Source organism: Geospiza fortis, unplaced genomic scaffold (assembly GCF_000277835.1).
Source record: "Geospiza fortis unplaced genomic scaffold, GeoFor_1.0 scaffold298, whole genome shotgun sequence".
Taxonomy (NCBI): Eukaryota; Metazoa; Chordata; class Aves; order Passeriformes; family Thraupidae; genus Geospiza; species Geospiza fortis.
In genome coordinates this window covers 305,429-327,319 of record NW_005054506.1, presented here as the reverse complement: position 1 = coordinate 327,319, position 21,891 = coordinate 305,429, and the positions used below count along the sequence as shown (strand labels likewise).

The window sequence follows — 21,891 nt, the reverse complement described above, 5'->3', positions numbered from 1 at the left end:
GGCAGCGCCTTCCCCGTCCTCTCCGCTCAGGCTCTGCTTTGCCCCGGATTACCTGCTGGCTTTTTTTCTCCGTTTCTCCTGATTCGGCGTCCCACGAGCCACGGCGTTGCTCGGCCTGGGAGTACATTGGCTTTAAACTCCTGGATGACAGATGCGTGTGTCCAACCCCTGGTTTTCAGCCTGTGGTAATTAGGCTGTGTTGTGGTTTTTTCCCCGCGCACCTGTTCCTTGATCCTGGTGGCTGTCACTGGGCTGTAACAGCACCAGGATGGGACTATGCTTTTTCTGCTGCTCCTTGGGAAAGTTGCAGGCTTTCAGAAATGCAGAACTAAGGGACACCACCGTTGTGTTTGTAAGTTGTTTGTGTAAATGCATAGAATAAAAACACAGTGTTTAAGTAAAAGTTTGGATTTTGAAAAATCTGCATTTTTCTTTCAATGTTTTTTCTTAAACTCATAATTCTGTTTTTCCTGTTTGGTCCTGCTTGGTTTGCCTACATGGGCTTTGAAATGTTGTGAACTCATGATGTGAACAGAACATGCAGATTATCATCTTTTTGTTTGTCATTTAAGAGTGTAAAGTGGGTACAAAGCACCACATTAATAGTACCCAGCTGATGGGGGGTTTTGCCAGTGTCATCTGCATAATTCAAGAGAGCATAGCAACAGCAGTGCTTGCAAGTCTATTTGCAAATAAAAAATATTTAAATCCAATGGATCCTTGAATATAAATGTCTAAAGGGTGTCAGTAAATTTACGAAGGCAATATAAGAGATCTAAAATATTGATCAAAAATTCACAGTATAATTCTGTTGAAACAACTGTGATGGTCAGCCATGTTAGGGGACTCTAAAGACGTTTTTGAGTAAGCTTATTGCTGGTCAAACAGAACTTGATCAAAGGTTTTGCTTTTCATTAAATAAGTAGAAAACCAATTATAGTAAAGGCGGGGGGAAATAGCCTGTATTTTATATTTTTCTTTATGTGTCTTGAAGTATAAGATGAAAAGGCTCGAGGGCCTGCCTGGGACTGCACCCTAGGAGCCTGTGACTGCAGCAGGGCCCCTGTGGTGCTGTGGGATGCCAGGAGACTTGTGGAACTGGGACAGGGTTCCAGTGATCCCTCAGCCCGTGTGGGGCTCTTGGGGCTGTTTCAGTCAGGCATGTAAAAAAGGGGCTGCCTGTGCCTTGTGTGTTCAGGCAGTGTGCAGAGTCCAAGTGGCCAGTTGTCCTCTGATTCATTTTGGAACCCAGTTTTCACAAAGCGAGTCAAGATTTTTTTTCCTTTTAGCTTAAAATATGAGCCTATTCTTTGCTAAAAATAAACTTCACAAAATAGAACCTGCTTTCTATAATTCATTGGCTTTCTTCCATTTCCCTCTGTACAAAGCTGAAAAGAAATTTTCCAAGCTGTTAATTTAGTTTCATTTAGTTCTTTTCCCTTTTTCCTTTTGAATGAAAGGCTCCTTACCCTGTCTAAATATATATTCTCTTTCTCATTTTTTTCTCTTTCTCAGGCTTTTTGAAAAGACTCCTTCGCCATCTGAGTATATTTTTGCAATAGGCTTAAAGCTTTCCTGTTGGCTGTTGAGCGTAAATTTGTAGGAAATAGAAGTACTGGGGAGAAGAGCGACTACTTGTACGTTGGATTTGAAAAGCCGCTTGTTTTTGGGCTGTTAGCAGCTCATGTGATGTTCATGTGTTCACAAGCTGGCTGGTTTTTCGTATAAACCTGACCATTACAGTGACCAGTGTGACATAAATAGACTTCAAGTGGAAACTCGTCGTGAAAAGAGATAGTTTGAGTGGGATTTGGAATTCCAGGAAAAGGTCAAAACTGCTTTTAATTGAGGGGAGCAGGGCATGCGGGACGCATGTCCTGGTTTTTTAATATGGATCCCATGTGGTGTTGCTGTCTGGAAGTTGTGCTTGTTTGAGGGGAAGGGTTTCTATTTGTGGCTCAGTGGAGTCAAAATGTGTTCCTGAAGGGTGGGATGAGACCAGAGCCGTGCTCCTCCAGGCTCAGGGGCATTTGCTGGGCTCTGCCTGCAGAGTGTGGTGTGTTTGAGGAGCAGCCTGCGGGTAAATGAGCAATCCGTGCTGGCCAGCCTTGTGTTCCTGAGCAGGAGGGTGGGCACCGGGCAGGGCTCCCTGGAGCTCTGTGCTGCAAGGGCAGGGGAGGGTGGAGAGACACCTGGAGCAGAGACCTGCAGCTCCTTCGGGTGGCAGGAGGGCTGGAGGGGGACTCGGGACAAGGGATGGAGGGACAGGGCACAGGGAATGCTTCCCACTGCCAGCAGCCAGAGACTGATTAAATGGGCTTTGGATTAGTGACCCGGGAGAAATTGGTTCATCGGTGAATGGCTATGAAAGGATTTAGCATCAAAGAGGGCTGGGAAAAGATTAATTTCCATTATGTTACAAAAAGAATGAGATAATTTAATGAAGGACAGAGTGCAGAGAGAAGGGATAGGAAGAAGTCCAAAGTCTGTGGAAGACATGAAATATAATGTGCCTATTTTTAGACAGAAAAATAAGAGGAAGATAAATTGTCTTTCTACTTGATTGTTATCTCCAGTCCTTCAGAAGTTCAAATTGTTTCATTTATGTGAGGTGGCTGGAGAGAAGTCCGAGGTGAGAGCTGGCTTACAGAATTGTACCACAGAGTGCTGAAAGTGGAAAGAAAAGATGTGGTGGTGCCAGAGGAGGGATTGCTGGAGGAGGGCACAGCAGTGGGAGCCAGCAGGGCCCTTCCTGTGCAGCCCAAGCCATGGGCACACAGCCAGGGTGAGCCATCAGCCAGAGACAGGGCTGGCACGGGCTGGGCACACAGAGTGAGCCATCAGCCAGAGACAGGGCTGGCACAGGCTGGGCACACAGAGTGAGCCATCAGCCAGAGACAGGGCTGGCACGGGCTGGGCACACAGCCAGAGACAGGGCTGGCACAGGCTGGGCACACAGAGTGAGCCATCAGCCAGAGACAGGGCTGGCACGGGCTGGGCACACAGCCAGAGACAGGGCTGGCACAGGCTGGGGCCACAGCCAGAGACAGGGCTGGCACGGGCTAGGCACAGGAGTCTGTGCTGGCAGCCCCAGAGACCTCCTCAGCACCCTCTTTCTTGGAGCTGGTTACAGGAACTTCACTTTTGTTTTGAAGTTGTGTCCAGCTCTTTGAAAATGGCATGCTTGATGGGAGAGCAGAGCAGAGCACAAGGCTGGTGCCCGTGTTTGCCTCTGGGCAGTTGGTGTCAGAGCTCTTTGTCAGGGATGAGCTGTGTCTCTGTTTCCATTTTTATATGTTCTGCTGCCTCCCACCGATTCTGAACGTTCCTGCCACTGCTGTGACTAGGAAGTCTGATTTGTATCATTATTCCCCGTTAGGATGTAAAAATTATCCAGAAGTCTTGTTGTTGAAGATAAAGCTCAACAAATCAATTCTCTCCCTCTGAGATCCCTTCTCAGCCCTCTGAGGCTGGAATCTGTTGCTGAAAAGACAGAACTTAGCATGTAACTGCAGTTTTGCTGGACCAGTTTTTGTAATTTCTGGAGCAATCTGAAAATGCTTCTCCTGGTTTGTCCTTGGCAGGAGGTCTGATGGGAGGGAGCATCCCCAAAAGCACTGTCATTCCTCTGAACCAACCTGTGTGAGGTAGCTCTGGGTCACTGAGGGCTCCGGTGGCAGCGTCTGGGTGTGGGCAGGCTGGTGAAGTTCCTGATCCCCGGGTGATCAGTGTGCCCTTCTAGCAGCACATAGTTCAAGTGTGCCATTGCCTGATAAACGTGTGGATGCGAATGCTGTGCGCTCATACACGAGATGCACCTCTTTGGTGAGAATCAGAGGGGGCTTGGGAACGAAGGGGTGAGGCCTGTCCAGTGGCATCGTGGAGGAACATCCTCGTGTTTGTACTTTCTGCTTTAGTTGTGAAAAAAGCTCCCTTCTTGAACGCACTGAGGAAAGCAATAATATCACGATATTGTTGTACAAACAGATGTCTCTTACTTGTAATTAATTTTTGCCTTTTGTTTTTCAGCCAGAAAATTTACAGAAGAATTGGCTTCGGGAATTTTATCAGGTAAGGTAAATATTTTTTCTCATGGAGTTTTGTGCATCTTTGTTTATTGACCTAATTAGTAATGTCAGGATCTTTTGCTCCGTGAAGGGAAATTACTATTTTGTAGTGATTTGATTTTATAGTGAAAGATGGCCCTGAAAATATGTGTCTTCCTGGATTTCTAAGTAATCATTATAAAAATTCAGCATATAAGCACAATTTGTTCTTATCAACAATTCTCTGCCTAAAAAATAGATTCAGGTTTTATAAAATTGACTTCAGTTTGGCATGAAATGGTCTTTTAAGTCTATTGAATAAGATATATACTTGAGTACTTAAAAAAAATCTTTTGGGAAGTCTAGTTTACCTTAAAATTGAAATATGACAATTTTGTCCTGTCTGCTCTTTCTTAACAGTTTTCTTGTTTGGTAATGTGGAAGTATTGACACTGACCCCATATTATAAAATGTGCTATAGCCTTCTGGTGTGAGAGGGTTTTTAAACTATAAAAGCGCCTCTCACACACTGTGTTATTGTAGTAGAGACTTAACTTGCAGTCTTTGTGCAGAAATGTGGTGATAAGCAACAGGAAATGAGCCCTGCTGGGGCAGGGACGTGTCATCCCTGGGCAGCAGCAGCTGAGAGCTGCTGTCACTGCTGACAGAACTGTGGGTGGCACTGGAAGGGCCTCGAGGGACCTGAAAGTCCATCTGGATGTCCTGTGCCAGAGGCAGGGATGCTTTTCACTAAAACACTGTTCCAAGCCCTGCCTGACCTGGCCATGGAAAAGTGCCGCCTGGTGCTGAAGGGCCATGGCGTTCCTTTATCCAGTCCTACATCTCTCACAGAAAAATGGTTAAACAGCAGAATGGTGCTGTTCAAATTGTAAAGTGAAACTGTGTGCGTAAAATATGATTAGCAGAATTTCATATTTTCCTTTTGTAATTGAAAGCATCCCACAAGTCTCTACATTCTCAGGTTGCCAGTGCAGCTTGTGACCTTTATTACATTGATGTAAAATACTGCAATTCACTTTTACTGGCAAATGTAAGAGATTTGCAAAAATCCAAGGTGAAGTAACCACTCTTACATTCTTTAGTATCTTCAGATTCATCTCTTTATTTTTCTTCTTCCACCTTGGTTGATCACTGCTGTGTGTACATGGTGCTTGCACTACGCAAGTGTCTCAGCTAGTTCTGATTCCAACCCTCCACAGCTTCAGGAAAAACTCTTCCTGTGCAGGAAGTACAAATAAACACGGAGAACTCTTTATTTTTGGTTGATTTTTTTTTTTTTTTTTGATGGCTGCATACTTTTCATCACCACATGATCGATTTACGTGTCTTTATCAAGGAAACTCCTTCTGTGTTCGTTTGTTTTCTGGAGTGGGATGAGCGCTGCAGAAACGCTTCTGAACAGTTTGTGGAAAACAGGAAGAGGCGGGGAAGTGAGCGAGCTGCTGGTATCTCAGGGCAGGGACCACGGACACGTGACTGAACGTGGTCTGTCTTGGCCCAGTAAACATTGTGTGTACAGAACTCAAAGAGGAATACAATTATCCATTAATGCTCCATGATGCCAGTCTACTGCAGGGTCCAGACCAGGGACAGTGTTGCTGAGGCAGAGCCAAGCCCATCCCTCAGCTGGGGGGTTCTGTTCTGTTCCCTCTCCATACCTCTGCCCTCTGTCCCTGCAATCTGAGAACTGTCTTTTTAAAAAGAAAAAGAAAGGAAAGCTAGACAGAGTTAGCAGTGCTGCCCATGGCTGCTGCTGGCCTTGTCCTGCTTCCCCTCTGGGTCTCAGCAGCGGGCTGGCTGCTCAGGCCACACTCTCCAGCGCAGTAGGAAGTGGAACAAAACCTGACAAAAAGCTCCTTAGGGAAGAGACAAACGTGTACCTACCAAAAGTCACTTAGCACCATTCTGGCTCTGGCTTCAGAGCAACCCAGCAAATGTGCAGCCTCAGAGGGATTATTGTGTTAATTCCACACGCTCTGTGCGAGACCTCTGTGAACTGAGTTTCAGCAGCAGCACTGGAAAATGACTCTTCGTACCTCTTTGTAAACTTGAAACCAGATAAACCGCAGACGGCAGTTTTTCCATTCTTCTGAGGAATTCAATTTGCATATGCAGTTGTGTCAGGGCAGTTTGCATAACTTCTGAAGATGAGGTCCTTGTGTAAGCAGTCAAAATGTTCTCCACAGGAAAGGAAGAACCATTACCTCTCTAAGTTTAAAATGTTTCTAGAAATTAAACCTGTAATGTCTTTGAACTGATGTCAAAGAGCATATTGGTTAAAGAGCATTTTGTGGACTTGTTTATAAATTCCAGTAAATTAAAGTAAGGGATTTTATTCACTGTTATGGGTGAATACAAGTCACTTATGTGTTACCATTGGCTTATATACCATATGCATTTCCAAGGACATGGTAGCATACAGAGGGCTAAAATAAGATTCAAATGTCACGTGTTCAATTTTTGAAACTTCTGCCGTTGATCTACAAATATCGTATCCTACATCATTAACATGAAAAATGTGGCAGATCTAATGCTGGTAAATTAAACAGTTTCTCCAAGAAATGCAAATGGGAAAAAAGATATCTTCAAGGACCCTTTCCAGACTGGTTTTAGCAGCAGCTCCTGGCGTAGCTCAGAGAGCAGCACGTTGGCACTGTGCTGTGTGACAGTGGGCTCAGGGTGACAGCACCAGGGTGTCCACGTGCACTGGCATGGCACAGCACACGCTGTGCTCTGCTTGGCTTGTTGGGCTGGAGAGATGGGTTTGGGTTTGGTCAAGGCCAGTGGGACGGTCAGCAAGATGGGTCAGCGAGATGGGTCAGTGGGATGGGTCAGTGGGATGGTCAGTGGGATGGTCAGCGCGATGGGTCAGCGGGGTGGGTCAGCGGGGTGGGCCAGTGAGATGGATCAGTGGGATGGTCAGTGGGATGGTCAGCGCGATGGGTCAGCGGGGTGGGTCAGCGGGGTGGGCCAGTGAGATGGATCAGTGGGATGGTCAGTGGGATGGTCAGCGCGATGGGTCAGCGGGGTGGGTCAGCGGGGTGGGCCAGTGAGATGGATCAGTGGGATGGTCAGTGGGATGGTCAGCGCGATGGGTCAGCGGGGTGGGTCAGCGGGGTGGGTCAGTGAGATGGATCAGTGGGATGGTCAGTGGGATGGTCAGTAGGACAGTCAGTGGGATGGGTCAGCAGGATCAGTCAGTGGGATGGGTCAGTGGGATGGGGACAGTCAGTGGGATTGGTCAAGTTGGCTCTGGTTTCTAATGTTCAAAGCAGAAACTTTTATTTGTGGTTGAAGACAACTTACTGGAATCAAAACAAAAGAAAAAAGGGTTGTGAGCAAGTATGTCACACTGTGGCCCTGATCATCAGGAATTGCATCGAAGGGTGGAAAAGCCACCTTAGAGGGAGGCAGAATCCAGTGAAGTCCTGGTGCTGGGGATTATGCCCCATCTCCTAACTAAGATAGGTACTGGTAACTTGGGTCAGAAAGAGCTCAATTTGGACTAGTCCTTTTTCCAGTAAAAATTCTCTTACCCCAAAAACGTACACTGGAAACAAGGAGGGAAAGGGGTTGTCAGAGAGAGTGGAAACAGCCTGAGAGCAGTGTTTTGGAGTGTTTAATGTGTGATAGGGAAGGCTTCAGTTCTTACCAAGAAATGGGATGACTGATGATCGAGATGGTAGTGCTTAACAAGCAGGGATGATTTGGTGAGCTCGCTGCTGTGCAAATGAGAATATGCACATGGGAGTTTTGTCCCACTTGTGCCAAGTGCCCATGCCCTGGCTGGCAGCCTCCACCTCAGTCAGTGCACAGGAAAAAGACACGGGAACCAGCTCCTAGAGCATGAATGAAGCTGCTGGCAAGCAAAGGTGTAGGAGCACAGAGGGAGAACTTTTACTGACTTACTTATTTACTTAGGACTCTTTTTCCTTTTCACTCCCTCCTTCCCCATCCCTTGCCCTTTCTCCATCTGCATGGGCCTCATGTTTGGGGCAGGAGGAGTTCAGGAGCTGGAGCTAGTGAAAATCTGCGCTGATTTTAGTAACTATCTTTTTGTGTCACATTCATGGCACATGGTCATTTTTAATGCAAACTTGGAGCCAGAAGGTTTTTTCCCCTAATGCCATTTTCCATGTTGCCTGATGTGTTTGAGAGTATTTTGAGCTTTTATTTGTAGTAATACAGAAGTTAAAAGTTTACCTAATAGCTAAAGGTCATCTTGGTATAGCTGCATGGGAACTTCGTGTGTTACCCTTCAGAGAGAAGGAAGAAAAACAAACAGAAAAGGCCCAAACCAACCAAACAAAAATATCACAAACCCCAAATCACAACAAAACCCCACCCAGCCACTCAAAGGTTGTTTAATTATTCTAATGGACCTAGTGCTGTTTTTTTTAACTACAGGGGGTGATTAAGGGGTTTTTTTTAACTAGAGGGGGTGAAAAAACTGTTGCAGCTCCTCCAAGCTGAGGTCCTGGCCCTTTTCCAGAGGTGTTTCCTCAGGTGGGGGCTGTTTGGGCTGCTTGGTGTTGGTTTGAATCCAGGGGCTGTACAAGGGCAGGGGGATGCGGGCCTGGGCTGCTGGCTGTGTGCAGCTGAGTGCTGCAGGGCTCCGGGTGCTTGTCCCCAGCAGGAGCCTCTTCTTCAGGCTTACAGAAATTGAAAATACTTGAAGTGCTTCAGGAGAACACATGCTAAATTGTATTTCACAGCTCGTATTTTGCTGTCTTTTTTAAGCAATCCTATTTGCGCACCATCGAGGCTGGAGCTCCTCTTCTGCTTTGCTTGGGTTGAGGCCTGACCCTGGCGCCCTTGTCCCTGTGCCCCTCTCGGAGGGGCTGGCCAGCAGCGTGGGGCTGTGTCTGTCCTGGCTGCTGCCCCAGTTCCAGCACAGCCTGGCCCACCCTCCCCATGCCCACCCCCTGCCCAAACCGGCAAACACCTGCAGCAGTGAGGAGATGTCAGGATTCTACATTTCACCAGTTCTGTGCTCATACTCAGCTGTGCTGGAGCATCTTCTTAGTTACCCACATCCCCCAGAATAACTCCTGGTTGTGCTTCCTTTACGCTATTTTTGCATATTCCGAATTGAAAATATGCCCAACTTTGTAAATACACTGTGCTGCCGTGGATGCAAATTCATTATTTATGTGGTCTCATGTATGATCTTTAACCTCTGGCAACTGGGAGTTTTCAGCTCTGAAGTATTCATTGCTCATTATTATGTACTGTTTGTTCTTCCATAAGAGTGGAAAACTAGTAAAAGGTAATGAAGCAGAGCCAATTTGCTTTTAGTTGGAGGGTGCTTATTATATGAGAGGACATAACTAATATTCAGGTATGTTCTAGTGGTTAAACCTGCAAGGAATGCCACAAGGACCTCACTGCTATTAAGTCAATGCTGTTTCCCCATCAAAAATGACATAATTTTTTTTTTTTAATACCCACTATGATTTCAAGTTCTCAAGGATTTATATGCAAACAAAAAAAAACTGTGTCCTGCATCTTCAGAGCCTGGAAGTGTTTTCTGTTGCTGCTTCAGCACAATAGAGTTGTTCTCCAGTGTTGTCTCACTGCAGGACTCCCCATTCAGGGCTCCCTGTGACTGATGGTTCCTAAGTCTTACTTGAAATAGTTTATTATGTTTTTGTCTTACCAGTTTATATTTTCATGGGCTGTGTAAGAAGAGCTCTTACGGAAGCAAACTCTCAGCAGTTAAAATGAGTGACCCGATGCTCAGCAGGTTCCTGCTGCATGTGCTGCCCTGAAACAGTGACAATGGGTGTGTTGGCTTTACAGGATTAAAGAGTTACACTGCTTTCTGATCATGGAGCCTTCATAGGGCTCTCCAAGTACATAAGATCAGGACTTGGAATCCAGAACTGACTGGGAGCAATAAAGCACATGGAGAATTGGGATGGCCTGATGCTAGGGTCCACAGATGAGCTCTGTTCCAGAGCTCAGCTTCACGGGCTGTGTTTGGTGAGTATTGCTCTCCAGACAGCCAACAAAATGAACCAGCCAGGTAAACGTAGTGCTGATTGTCATTTGCTGCTGCTGGCTCTGATGGCAGCCTGCTGCCAGTGGTCCCTTGGGCAGCGCCTTGGGGAGAGAGGAACATCTGTGCAGGGGCATCTTCTCAGCACCTGTGTCTTAGTTGTTTGTAAATCTATGAGAGGAAATATATATCAGAGCAAAAGCATGGCCCAGTTCAGGATAATTTCTTGCATTTCAGATATGGTTTTAGACATCTGGTCTGTCACCTGCTTTTTTTTTCCCCCCCCCAATTAAACTTAATATTGGGTCCTGCTCTGGCTCATTCTCCGTCCCTACCGATGGTGGCGTGCTTTAAAGCAAGTTGCTGATATCCCTGTTGGCAGAAACCAGCATTAATAATCTAATGGAAGTGCTCAATGATCATCAAACACCTGAGCGAGAGTATTTACTTTTTCCCTTTATCCAGTAACGCTGCAGCAGCAGCTCACCTCAGAATGCTTCACCAAGCAGGTCAGTGCCAAGATGTTTCAATGACCAGGAAGCTGAGGCACAGAGGAAGTGGCTCTTGGAAGTGACTCAGGAGCCCATGGGACGTTCCCTTCTCTCTGCGGGGCGACCTGGTGAGGGCTGGCAGTGCTGTCTGTAGCTCGCCGTGTGACGTGGATGTGGCAGCACACCGGGTTCTCCTCGGCTTTGGCGTGCCCGAGCCACCGCCAGGCTGCCCTTGCTGGCTCGGCTGGGGTCCCAGTGCCCTCTGCTGCTGGAGCCCCTGGCCCGCTGGCAGGGGCTCTGCTGGGCCCTGATGGCGAGCAGGGTGCCAGGAGCGTCCCTGAGGAGGGAGGGACGCGCTGCCAGCGCTGCTGAGCCCGCTGGTGCTGTCCCTGCTGTGCTCTGAGGAGCCGGGGCACGGGGCCCGTGGGCCCTCCCTGCTGCCGTCCCCGAGCTGGGCAGCTCTGCCGCTGTCACACGAAGGTACCGCTTCAAAGCAGGGACCTGTGACTGCCTCTGGCTCAATGGAACCTGCTGCACTTGGGATTTTGCTGATCTTTAATTCGTTGTCTTTGAGCTGAGTTGTCTAATGTGGTTATTTGTGCAGTCAGGAATGAAAGATTTTACATTCCGTCATCACATCAAATGGCAGTTTCTCTCCACTGTTGTTTAAAAGACACATCCACAACTGTTGTGGTGTCCCCTCCCTGGAAGTGTTCACGGCCAGGTTGGGCAGGGCGTGGAGCAGCCTGCTCGGGTGGAAGGTTTCCCTGCCAGTGGGGTGAAATGAGATAAGCTTTAAGGTGCCTTTCAACTCAAACTGTTCTGTGATTCCATGATTCCTAAACACCTTTTAACAGTGACGTTAGTCACTGTTGATTGAAATCACTGAAAGCAGGACTGCCGAAGTTTACCATGTCTGTGCCTTTTGAGAGTTGCAGGGCTCCAGCAGCAGGACAATGAGCAGATGGGGGGAGCAGTCCCTTGTTTCGTTCCCAGCTGTGTGTTGAGGTTAGAGCCCTGCAGTGCGAGCGGGGCAGAAGCTGTGACCCTGAGGGCAGAGCACCCGAGCCCTGCCCAGGAGCTGGTTTGTGCTGCTGCAGGGGCTGCCAGCAGCCCCCCACCCTTCCTGCCAAGGCTGCATGGGCAGCCCAGGAGAAATGAGTGAATCCCATTTGCAGTTCAGCTGTTCGCTCCATGTATGCTTGCACGGGCATGTCGTTGATTGCTTTGGACTGTTCCCTTTTAAAATGGAAGTTGTTCTGGAGCTTGTGTCCATTAATTCACAATAAGACATGGTATAGAGACTCAGTATTAACAGAGACATTTTGGATGTGCTGTTTGCAGTTCTGAATAGAGGCAAAGCAGAGAAAATTCCTTAAGACAGAGTAACACTGAATGTGTGTTCAAAACAGCAGCAAATTTATAAACTGTATTTGATTTGAGGTATGAGGAACGACAGACATTCTAGGGTTTTGGTATGGTAATTAGATCCTAGTGCTGACTATGTAGTATCTAAGATATTTGCAGTGTTCAAGACTAACACCTGGAATAGCATGATGGATTTCCGTGTCTCCAGTGTTAACAGGTGTCTATGTGTATCTGTTATTTAAATACTTTTGTAAATAAGATACTCCATAAATAAAAATATCAAACACAACTGCTAAAGTGCTGCTAAACAGCACTGAGAAGTTTTGTAAAAGTTGAAAAAAATCCACTCTAGCAAATGAATTGTTTGAACTCTTCTACCTCCCAGACAAGGAAAGGTTTGGCTCATCTTAATCATGTCAAGTCATCTTTGAGGGGAGTTGGAAAAATTTATTTACATTTTAAATATAAATACTAAAATATATTTCAAATATATATACAGCCCAGGAACTAAATCATAGTTTAAAAAAGGAAATATTAGTTAAGAATATTTGAGATCATAGTTGTGTATGATGCATCTTTTATGTGGATGGCAGATGATGTTCCCCTTGCTGCTTGCTGTGCCAATGACCTCTCAGGTAGCAGCTGCCAGTCCTCCCTGAGCACCCAGGTCCGTGTCGTTCTTGCTGTGTGCTGAGCTGTGACACAGCCGTGCTGAGCGTTAAAACTCGCTTTTCTCTCTGTTCCAGGTTGTCCATGCACACAAGCCCCATTTCATGGCTTTACACTGTCAAGAATTCGGAGGGAAAAACTATGAAGCTTCAATGTCTCATGTGGACAAGTTCGTGAAGTAAGTGGCAGGGGCTATAGCCTGGCCCCCCGAGCCGGGGACAAGGGCAGGAGCGGTCAGTCAGCGGTGGAACGTGCCGGGATTATTTATGCCGGTTTAATTTATGCCGGTTTAATTTATCCCGGTTTAATCGATCGGGCTGGGAGGGAAGGCGGGCGCGCGCCCTCTGCTGGCGGCGGCGGGAGCTGCGCGCTCGGGGTCGCGCTCGGGGTCGCGCTCGGGCTGCGGCACCGGCTGCACAAATCCCCAAATTCCCCGAGGGTTGTCGGCCCCACAGACCCGCGCCTTCCCAGTCGTGTCCAAATGGCACTGGGAAGCTCACGATCCGCACTGAAGGTGCAGCTGATGAGGGCAGATCTGGAGCGTGCGGGCAGGTGTTGGGGACAGCTGTGTCCCTGAAATTCCCCCCAGAGGACGAGGCAGGCCCTGGGTTGCTTTGGGTGATGCTGGGGATGTCACAGCACAGAGCAGTGCTGAGGCAAGGCAGTACATTTGTATCTCCCTTTACATGTTCAGTCTTTTCTTTCTCTTTCAGAGAACTGTTATCAAGTGATGCAATGAAAGACTACAACAGAGCTCGAGTTTACCTGGATGAGAACTATAAATCACAGGAACATTTCACGGTAAGTTTCTTTATTTCATGAGTGTAGTTTAACCAAAGGTGAATTTCTTCTGTTTGGGATTTTTGACCAATGTGGGACTGTGAGCTGTTTCCATCCTGATGATGATTATGTTTTTACTACCACCGTCTTTTACTACTAAGAGTGTTTATTCCATGGTGTGTGTACCTGCTGATTTCACAGAGGTACATCCATGTGAAATGAGCAGAATATCAGTGTGCAGTGTCTTTTGTTCAAAAGGGTTGTCTGAGGTCTTTTTTCCTCCTGCACTAACTTTGGTGGCTCAGAATCACCTTCCATTTCAGAGCCTGTCAGTGTCTGGCAGTGTGAGGTGGCGCCAGCACTGGGTGTGATGAGCTGGTGACGAGCTTGGCAAGGGTTCAGGGCTTGTGTAGGGATCTCCAGAGCTGGCTCACAGCCTCCCTGGCCTGAGGCATGGTGGCAGCAGCCAGAGCACAAGCTGGCATTAGCACACGAGTGGTGTTCAGGTGCATATGAAGTGATGTGTGCGGGGCTGCCTTTCCTGCAGAGCAGAAAGGCTTCTGTGCTTGTTGCCAGGGCTGTGCATTGTGCCAACACGTCTGCTGTGTGTCCAAGTGATCACTGCTAGGTTGTACAGGAGAAAACAACCCTTTGGACATCTCCCTTCTTTCAGGGCAGAAGCTTCCTTCTCCCCCAGGATGCTGCTCGGGGCAGTGGTGGCTCAGAGGAGCCTGGCTGGAGACCTGGTGCTGCCCAGCAGCCAAAGACAGCACCTGGGACCCTTCAGACAATAAAAAAAACAGGTGCGCAGCACACACGCAAACCCCAGCTTGGAGGTTTATAAGCTCAGGGAATAAGAACCTGGAAAGGTTTTTATTTCTTCATTTTTTTTAATACCTCTGGCTAGAAGCCCAGCTAAGATGAAACTGGAGGAGAGGAATCAGCAGGATTTTTTCTCTTGCTCATTGGAGAATATAAAAACAAGACTGTCAGCTTTACTGAGACTTAGAGGGACAATCCATTAATGGGTCACTAATGTTGAAACCGTACTCTGCAGATATTCAGAAAGTGCTGGCAGGTAAAAGCAGTAGGACAGAGCTGCATGTTTTGGAGTCACAGGTGTGAGCTACATCCAGATGATCCCACACACTGGTGGAGACCCTGTGGGGCTCCTGCAGCACAGATCTCCTGGTATGGGCAGGGGAGCTGCAAGGGGCTCTGCATTTACCTGATCTGCCTTCAGCCAGGTGAGCTCCAGAGCTCCTTTCCAGCCAAGACTTTTCTGTGATACAGGAAAAAGGGATAATTATCTGTGATCTTAATCTGGAAAATAGCATAGAAGACTAATGCAATCCATAACAAAATACAACTTTTTTTGTGTTTAAGAATAGTCACATACCACATAGTATTGAAATTATTTTATTTAGCATGAGGTACGTGGATTGGATTTGATGGCATTCCTATGGTGGATAAAAAGGCTCTTAGAGAGGTTGAAAGGAATCCCAGTCAGAGCATGTGCTGTTTGTGTCTCTGTGAAGAATTCTCTATTTTGCAGTGTCCCCAGTTCAAGAGCTAATGTGCTTTCTTGTTTCACATACCAGCATTATTTTCAGGGCACTGTGTTTCTTGCAGTATTCCCCAGCCACCTTTGTATTTCTCCTTTTCTTTTCATAAATATTACTTTGCATTTTTTTTCCTAATCCTTCATTTACTTAAGCTGGGCCTGCCGGGGGAAAAAAAAGTTCTGTCAGCATATTGATTCAATAAAGGGGAGAAGAAAAAAAAGACAGCTAGAGACAGCTAGTACCAATGTTGTTTTCCATGGAAATTGTGTAACCAAAAACATGTTCTTACTGTTTGGTTAAATTACCCTCTATTGAAGTGGTGACTGTAAAGATAAAAAATGGGTTTACAGAAGTGTTTGATGTGTACTCCACGTGATAGGCTGTTTGTAACTTTAAGAACTTTTTAGAGCTGAATCTGCTTAGTGTGGAAAAGGCAGAACCCAAAGGAAGAGCAATTATTCAATGATGTTTTGTGTTACTATCACTGGCAGGAAATGCTGTGTGCTAGAGGAGTGTTTTATACCTTCATTGTTAGACTGTAGTAGTAGTGGCTTGGAACCAAAGACCAAAAACCTAGGAAGGAGAGAGGATGCACTTTCACGTTGAGCTCCTTAACCTTCTGGCTTGTTAGAGTCTGTTTTTTGGCACTGAATGCTCCCAGTCTGCATTCACAGATCCTGGCACTGGTGTCAGGAATCAAAGATTCACAGAAATGGTTTTTCACACTTGATTTGAACTGTCAGATCTCCAGGTCCTGTGCTCAGTGTGTGTGTATGTGTGACTGTGCGAGCAGGGGTTTCACATGTGGTGTGTCCATTTAGGGTAAAGTTTTGTTCTTATCTCCAGTGTGGTTTGCCTTGTACGATGTCACGTGTCTCCGTGTTTCTTGTTAGTTCTATTTGATTGCAAAGTTCTGTAACTTCTGTGGGCTTTTTTCCATCCCTTCTAAGGCACAGACTTGGCAGCAGATGGTAGTTTTGGCCTTATATTCTTACCTCTCTGAAATAGAAATGTTTATCATATATTGCTGTATAATGCTATTTGCTTTAGAAAGGGAAAAGCCCAAGTAGTTACAGTTTGGCCAATCTTTATCCCTGCTGCTCTCACATCCCCTTTTTTACCAGTTTTGGCATCACTTCCTCTGTAAGGCTTTCCTTGGCTTGGCTCCTGCAGAACTAAACCAGATTTTGCTGCCCACAGTTACTCAGCTTGGCTGTGACAGGACTGGCAGCAAGGTCTGAGACAACACTGTCAGCAGCCTCTGTCTGCAGCTTGCAGCAGCACAGGTGCAAATTCCATATGAGAAATAAGAAACCAGTGTAATAATGAGGTGTCTCTAGTGGAGCCACTAATAATCCACATTGTATGAAGGATCAAAATGGATCATTTTGCATCATCCCAGACATAAATCTTAATACCAGCATTTGTCATTTATGGTCACATATACCAAATCTGGTGTACGAGCAGCTGGTTTTAGGTCTGGGGAGTGGGGTAGGTGCTGTGATGAGGGAGAGGGCTGTGGTTCAGTGGATTGTGTTTGTTCTGCTAGGAATGATGGTAGGGTGAGACTGTGTGGGATTTTCTCGCACTGAAAACTTATTAAACACATGCCCAGAATAAGCCCCAGAGTAGCGAGTGCAAGGCTGGGGAAGGTGCTGGGGCAGCAGGTCCTGTCCCAGGGAAGGGGTCAGCCCGCAGGGTCAGGCTGGGAGTGCAGCTTGGGGCAGTGACTCCTGGCCCAAGGCGTTCCTTAGGGCCAGGGCTCGGGGCCAGCAGGGCTGTCACAGGGTGCACGGGGATGAAGTGGTTCGTGTCACACTTGGGAGAGGCACAGCTCTCTCAGATTTAAAAATGATAAAATGATCTGAAGATGAATCTCTTGGCAGAGAGCGGCTGCATTAGAGCTGATGCCTGTCAGCGCTGGGAAGGGGGCAGTGCTGGAGCTCAGGGCTTCCAGCAGTTATGGATGAGGATGGTGGGTGACAACCTCTGCAGGGCTGTCACTGGCTTCCCAGAAATTTCAGATTAACTAAACTGGCAGCTGTGCTGCTCCTTCAGCTCTGACTGGAAATACCAATAGCAGTCAAGGGTGGATAAACTGGCTCATGTGCTAAATTTCAGAACTCAAATAACTTGGCAGATCTTTGTGAAACACAGCCTCCTGTAAATCCCTGTTTGAAAGCATGGTTTCTTTTGTTGTATAAAGTGTTATATAGGGGGTAGATCTTGATTGCTGTTGAAGAATGTACAATTAATGAAAATACAAATATAAGAAGACTGAAATAGGTAAAAATCTGAGAAGCTGAAAAATTCAGTACATTGCATTTTTTATTTGTGACTATACTGAATGGACTACACTTGTAGCAAAACAGGTCTTTGCAGTTCCATTGGTTTTACCAAACATCCCATTATTTACATTCTCTGTTAATTTTATTGTACTTGGTATATTTCATGTAAGGGGTAAATTACAAATCTTGTCATTTTTCTATGCGAAGAATTACTCAAAAATAGTTGGCTGTGTTGAACTTTTGCATGTCAATACTTCTTGAATAACCCAAGTTAATGGTAAATAAGGTGTTTTTTTCTGGAATAAGAAAATGTACTAAAGGTAAATATCAGTCAGAAATATATTGATGTTTTCATCAAATCCATAATTATTTTTATATGAAAACACATCAGTATAATCAGTGACATTTTTATTGTAATGAGATCAAGTCTAGTTTTGTTTTGTGCCGTGTATTTATTGATTTCTGGAGTACTCAGTTAAGGTCTTGCATTGCTTAGCAAATCCTTGGCTTCCTTTTCATTGTTCAGAGAAGGCAGAGGAAACTCCTGTGTATCTTAGAGCCCTCTTGCTGTGTTGAACATGTGGTTTCTGTAGGTTGGGAGGGAATGTTTGCTGGAGTACACCAGGCAAACCAGACCTCCAAGGGTGAGCTGACCACTAGCTCCTGCCTGGAGTGTTCAGGGGGCATTTTGAGAGCTGTGTGGTTGGCACAGCCCTTAGCTGATGGGCAGAAGCATCTGCACAGTGGGGTAATTGCTCTACTTCCCAGTATAAGTTTATTTTAAAAAAATCAACAGTCTTCCATTGTCTTTGTGCCTGGCCAGGCCGACAGGTGACCTTGCAATGAACAAATAGAACAAATAGCCACTGGGCTCTACGTGATGTGCTGAAGTTCCAGCCTCCTCCTCCTGGTAACAGCACAGTGCACTGCAATTAGTTCATTGTATAGCAAGGTTTCATTCAAATTAAAAAAACAAAACCCATCCTTTCCAAACCAGTGTTTCTGACATTAGAGTGATGTGTTTAAACAACACTGGAGTGTCAAGCTGCAAGCAGAATTTTATTAATACCAATGGATTGAAGGGAGAGAGGTTGCTGTACTTGCACAGCTCGCCATGTTTGTGAGATAATGGTTGAAATGAAACATCCCTGCAGTAACCTCCTGGTGGACAAAGTAAGTTATCAATGAAGAATACAGTGGTAACAGGCATTTTCCTGACAAGCTTTCTTTCCCTGCACTTCCATTACTGAGGCAGAGCGGTTTGGGGTGCTGGAGGCGGCAGAGGCAGCAGTCAGCCAACGCCCATGTGGTGTCCTGCCGTCGCACCCCTCTCCATGGGCACGGATCCTGGGGCAGGTGGGGAGCTGATTGTCCCTCTGGCTGCCTGGCTGCCCCTGCCATGTGCACTGGTGCTTGGTGGTGCCCCTGTCTAAGCTGTGTCCCTGCACCCGTGGGGCAGGACGGGCTCAGTGGTGGCCCCAGGCCACACAGCACCCGGTGCTCCTCGCTGGGAGTGGCTGGCACCAGACTGTGGGAACACTGAGGATAAAGCAAGCCCAGGCATTGCTAGGGTGTGCAGGAAAAGGTTGTGCTTTCTTTTTTTCCCCCGGATTGTTTTTAGTTCACACACTCTGTACCAGTATTTTTTTTAATGTAAAATGGCTCTTACTCCAGGGTAGGTAATGCACTGGTAGCCTGCAGCAGCATCCAGGGCAGACCTTTGCTCCAGTCACTATCCTTAAGAGCAATAACCTGAGCCAGCATGACGGGGGGCTCCAGTGGGGAGCAGTGGTCCTGAGAATACAGATGGGCAACATGTTATTCAAGTGTGTTATTGTACCTTCAAATTATATTTGCTCGTTACTGAGAGAACAGTAAAGTTAATTTTTGTTAGATTAATGATACTTGAGTAATATTTTTGGTTGAGCTGAGTTCAAATAATTGGCCATTAATTGAAAAAGGAAATTGAAATTAATTTATTTCACACATAAATCCTGTCGTAGTTATTAATGCATCTTAGAAAATATTGTCCTGTTCCCAGAAATGGATGGTGTACACTGATTCTCCTGAGCTTATTAGCTCTGTCAATTTAGAGTTTGGTTAAGTAAAAAAGATGATTTAGGAAGAGAGCTGTAATTGAATTGAATATTGAGGGAATTCACATGGTGATGAGTTCTCAACCCACTTCTTCATTAGCAGTGTTACAGGAATGTTGAGGCTCGGCACAAAGGCAGGATTTCCCCAGGAGATGGAGCTGGAGCTCCAGGCTGCAGTGCCCAGCTGCAGGCGCTGGACACCCTGCAGGAGCCCCCGGAGCCCCGCACTGCGGCTGGGGACACGCTGGGGACACACTGCCACCGGGATGGGAGGGCACACTGGGGACACGCTGGGGACACACTGCCACCGGGATGGGAGGGCACACTGGGGACACACTGCCACCGGGATGGGAGGGCACACTGGGGATACACACAGAGGGTGTCTTTCAGGGGCCACGCTCTGGCCCTGGGGAGGCTGGAGATGGGGTTCTGCTGCTGCTGGGATGTCGATCACAGTCCCAGATTTGTCACTGTAGCCCACTGCTGAACAGGAGACTTTAGACTGTGTTTTCTTGCTTCTCAATTACTGGAGTCTTGAAGTGAATTTTCTTTTACTACTCACATGAGCCTGTTTCCATCTTATCCTTTCTTCCTCCCTCTCCTTTCCATAGAAAGATAATTTTTATACCAGTGTTTATTTTTATACTGTATCTGTAAAAATTATGCCAACCCAGAGAAGTAGGAATTTGTCTGAGTGGGTGGCAGCAGCACTGCTTGGCAAGATGTGATGATCTCTGGAGGGAGGGTTGGAGACTGGGCTATTCTGTAAGTGCAGGTGATGCCACAGGAGCCACGAGTGTCATTCAGACCCTCTTCTCAAATTAACTCCTATGAGGTTCATCCACAGAACAATCTTCTGGGATGGAGAAGAGTCCAGACTTCTTTCTAAGAGGTACATATGAGAAACCTGCAAGTGTTCTGTCATCATCAGTCTCCCACATCACTCCTGAGCAAATGCTCCCCTCTGTCTCACTGTTGTTTTGTTTTCCTTAAGTGATAGGTTAGTATAAATATTTTTAAACAAGTCTTACTCTGCCAGTCTTTGGTATTTTTTAGTTGGTATTTAAGCACATGGAAGCACGTGTAAGGCTAGTGGCAGTGAGAGGGTGCCCAGGTGCAGGCTGTCTTGGGCAAGAGCTGGCAGCAGAGCACTGGTTCTGTGCGAATGCTGGCTACTTGGATACTTGTGTGATCTTTACTTTTTCCTAGCTCCACTTACTAGGCAGAATAAAAGGAATAAAACCATTTGAAAAACACGTTAGTATTCCTTATAAAGGGCCTAAAATGCCAGGAGCAGATCTCCAGCCATGTGCTTGCATGCACAGAAGTGCTTCTAGCAAGGTGTGTGTGGTAGAAAAATGGAGATGGAAAAACGAGAATTTTAACTGTCTGGAGGGAAAATGCAAAGCAGGATGGAGCCTCATGGTGGCAGTGCCTGCCAGGGATCAGGGCTGGTACTGCATTTGGTGGAGGCTGGTTCTGCACATGTTCCAGCAGTTCTTACCTCGCTGTGTCCATCCTCATCGTGTTCATCGTTTTCATTGTAACTCAGAATCCTTTCCTTTTACAGCCTTCTGGTTTTTCGGGAGTTTTAGTGAAATACACGGTTGGGAGCTTCTTGATATGTGCGTCACAAAGTTTGACCTCTTCATTAGCTTCTGTCTTGTAATTTAACAAAAATGAGTTGGTGAAGAAAGCTGGTGATTGTCAAAGTTAATCCAACAGCTTCTGACAAAATCCTAGAAGAATGGTTGTAGAAGTATTGTCATTCTGTGACATGGACATTTACTTACAACCACCTGAAATGAAAATTCCCACTTAATTTCTTAGGGAACTAAGTTGTCTGTCAGGTAGTATCTTCCAGTCTCTTCTGGGTGGGAAATGGAATTTGAAAGGTGTTGCCGCAAGCAAGAATCTTCCTCTGGTTTTAAGTTGTCTTTTTTCCCCTGCATTTTTGAAATATATCTCTTAACCCATCAACAGAGTTCTTGTTGGGAGGGCATGGCTCATCTTCCACCTGTTTTCTGACACTTTTATATAATTGTGAGAGGAGGAATAATTACAAACAGTGAGGGATTTCACAGATCAGTAGCCCAGTAATACAGCCATGTGTGCATCTCTGTTGCTTACAGATGTGCTGGTGCTGAGGAAATTGGTGATAAAGCGGCTTCTTTATCCACAAAATTGTTTTACTGTTTTGTATCAGCTATGGAATTCCTATATATAATTGAATTTTCTGTGGCTGTGGATTTTATATTCATCCTGCAGTTGTATAACAGGCTACATGGTTAGGGGAAAAAATTATTTGTAAAGAATAATTACAACCTGGTTTTGTAGGAGTACATCTATCTAAAAAACAACTGCAATACTTAAAATTAAATTGTAGACTATAGTCTCTGTACACAAGAAGAAATCAACTATTTTAAACTTTCAAAGGTTAAAAAAAGAGACTCTTCTAATGGCTGCTGCAGAGGTGAGGCTAAAGCAAAGCCTAGCTCTCCTTTCCGGCAGAGCCTGATGTGGCTGGCGGTCCTTGGCCGGCGCTCGCCGCCCACGGGCAGCCCTG

At 46.2% G+C, this 21,891-nt stretch overlaps 1 protein-coding gene across 4 annotated transcripts in view; it reads left to right on the top strand.

Annotated features, from left to right (window-relative positions):
* The window catches only part of INPP5A (inositol polyphosphate-5-phosphatase A), a 193,535-nt gene that overhangs the window by 50,908 nt on the left and 120,736 nt on the right, over positions 1–21,891 (top strand). For all 4 annotated transcript variants that reach the window (XM_031063467.1, XM_031063465.1, XM_014310273.2 and 1 more), the window contains exons 2-4: positions 4,030–4,071; positions 12,674–12,774; positions 13,310–13,397. In XM_031063467.1, the coding sequence (XP_030919327.1) occupies positions 12,701–12,774; positions 13,310–13,397 (162 nt within the window). In that variant the 5' untranslated portion in view covers positions 4,030–4,071; positions 12,674–12,700. The remainder of the gene's footprint in view (positions 1–4,029; positions 4,072–12,673; positions 12,775–13,309; positions 13,398–21,891) is intronic.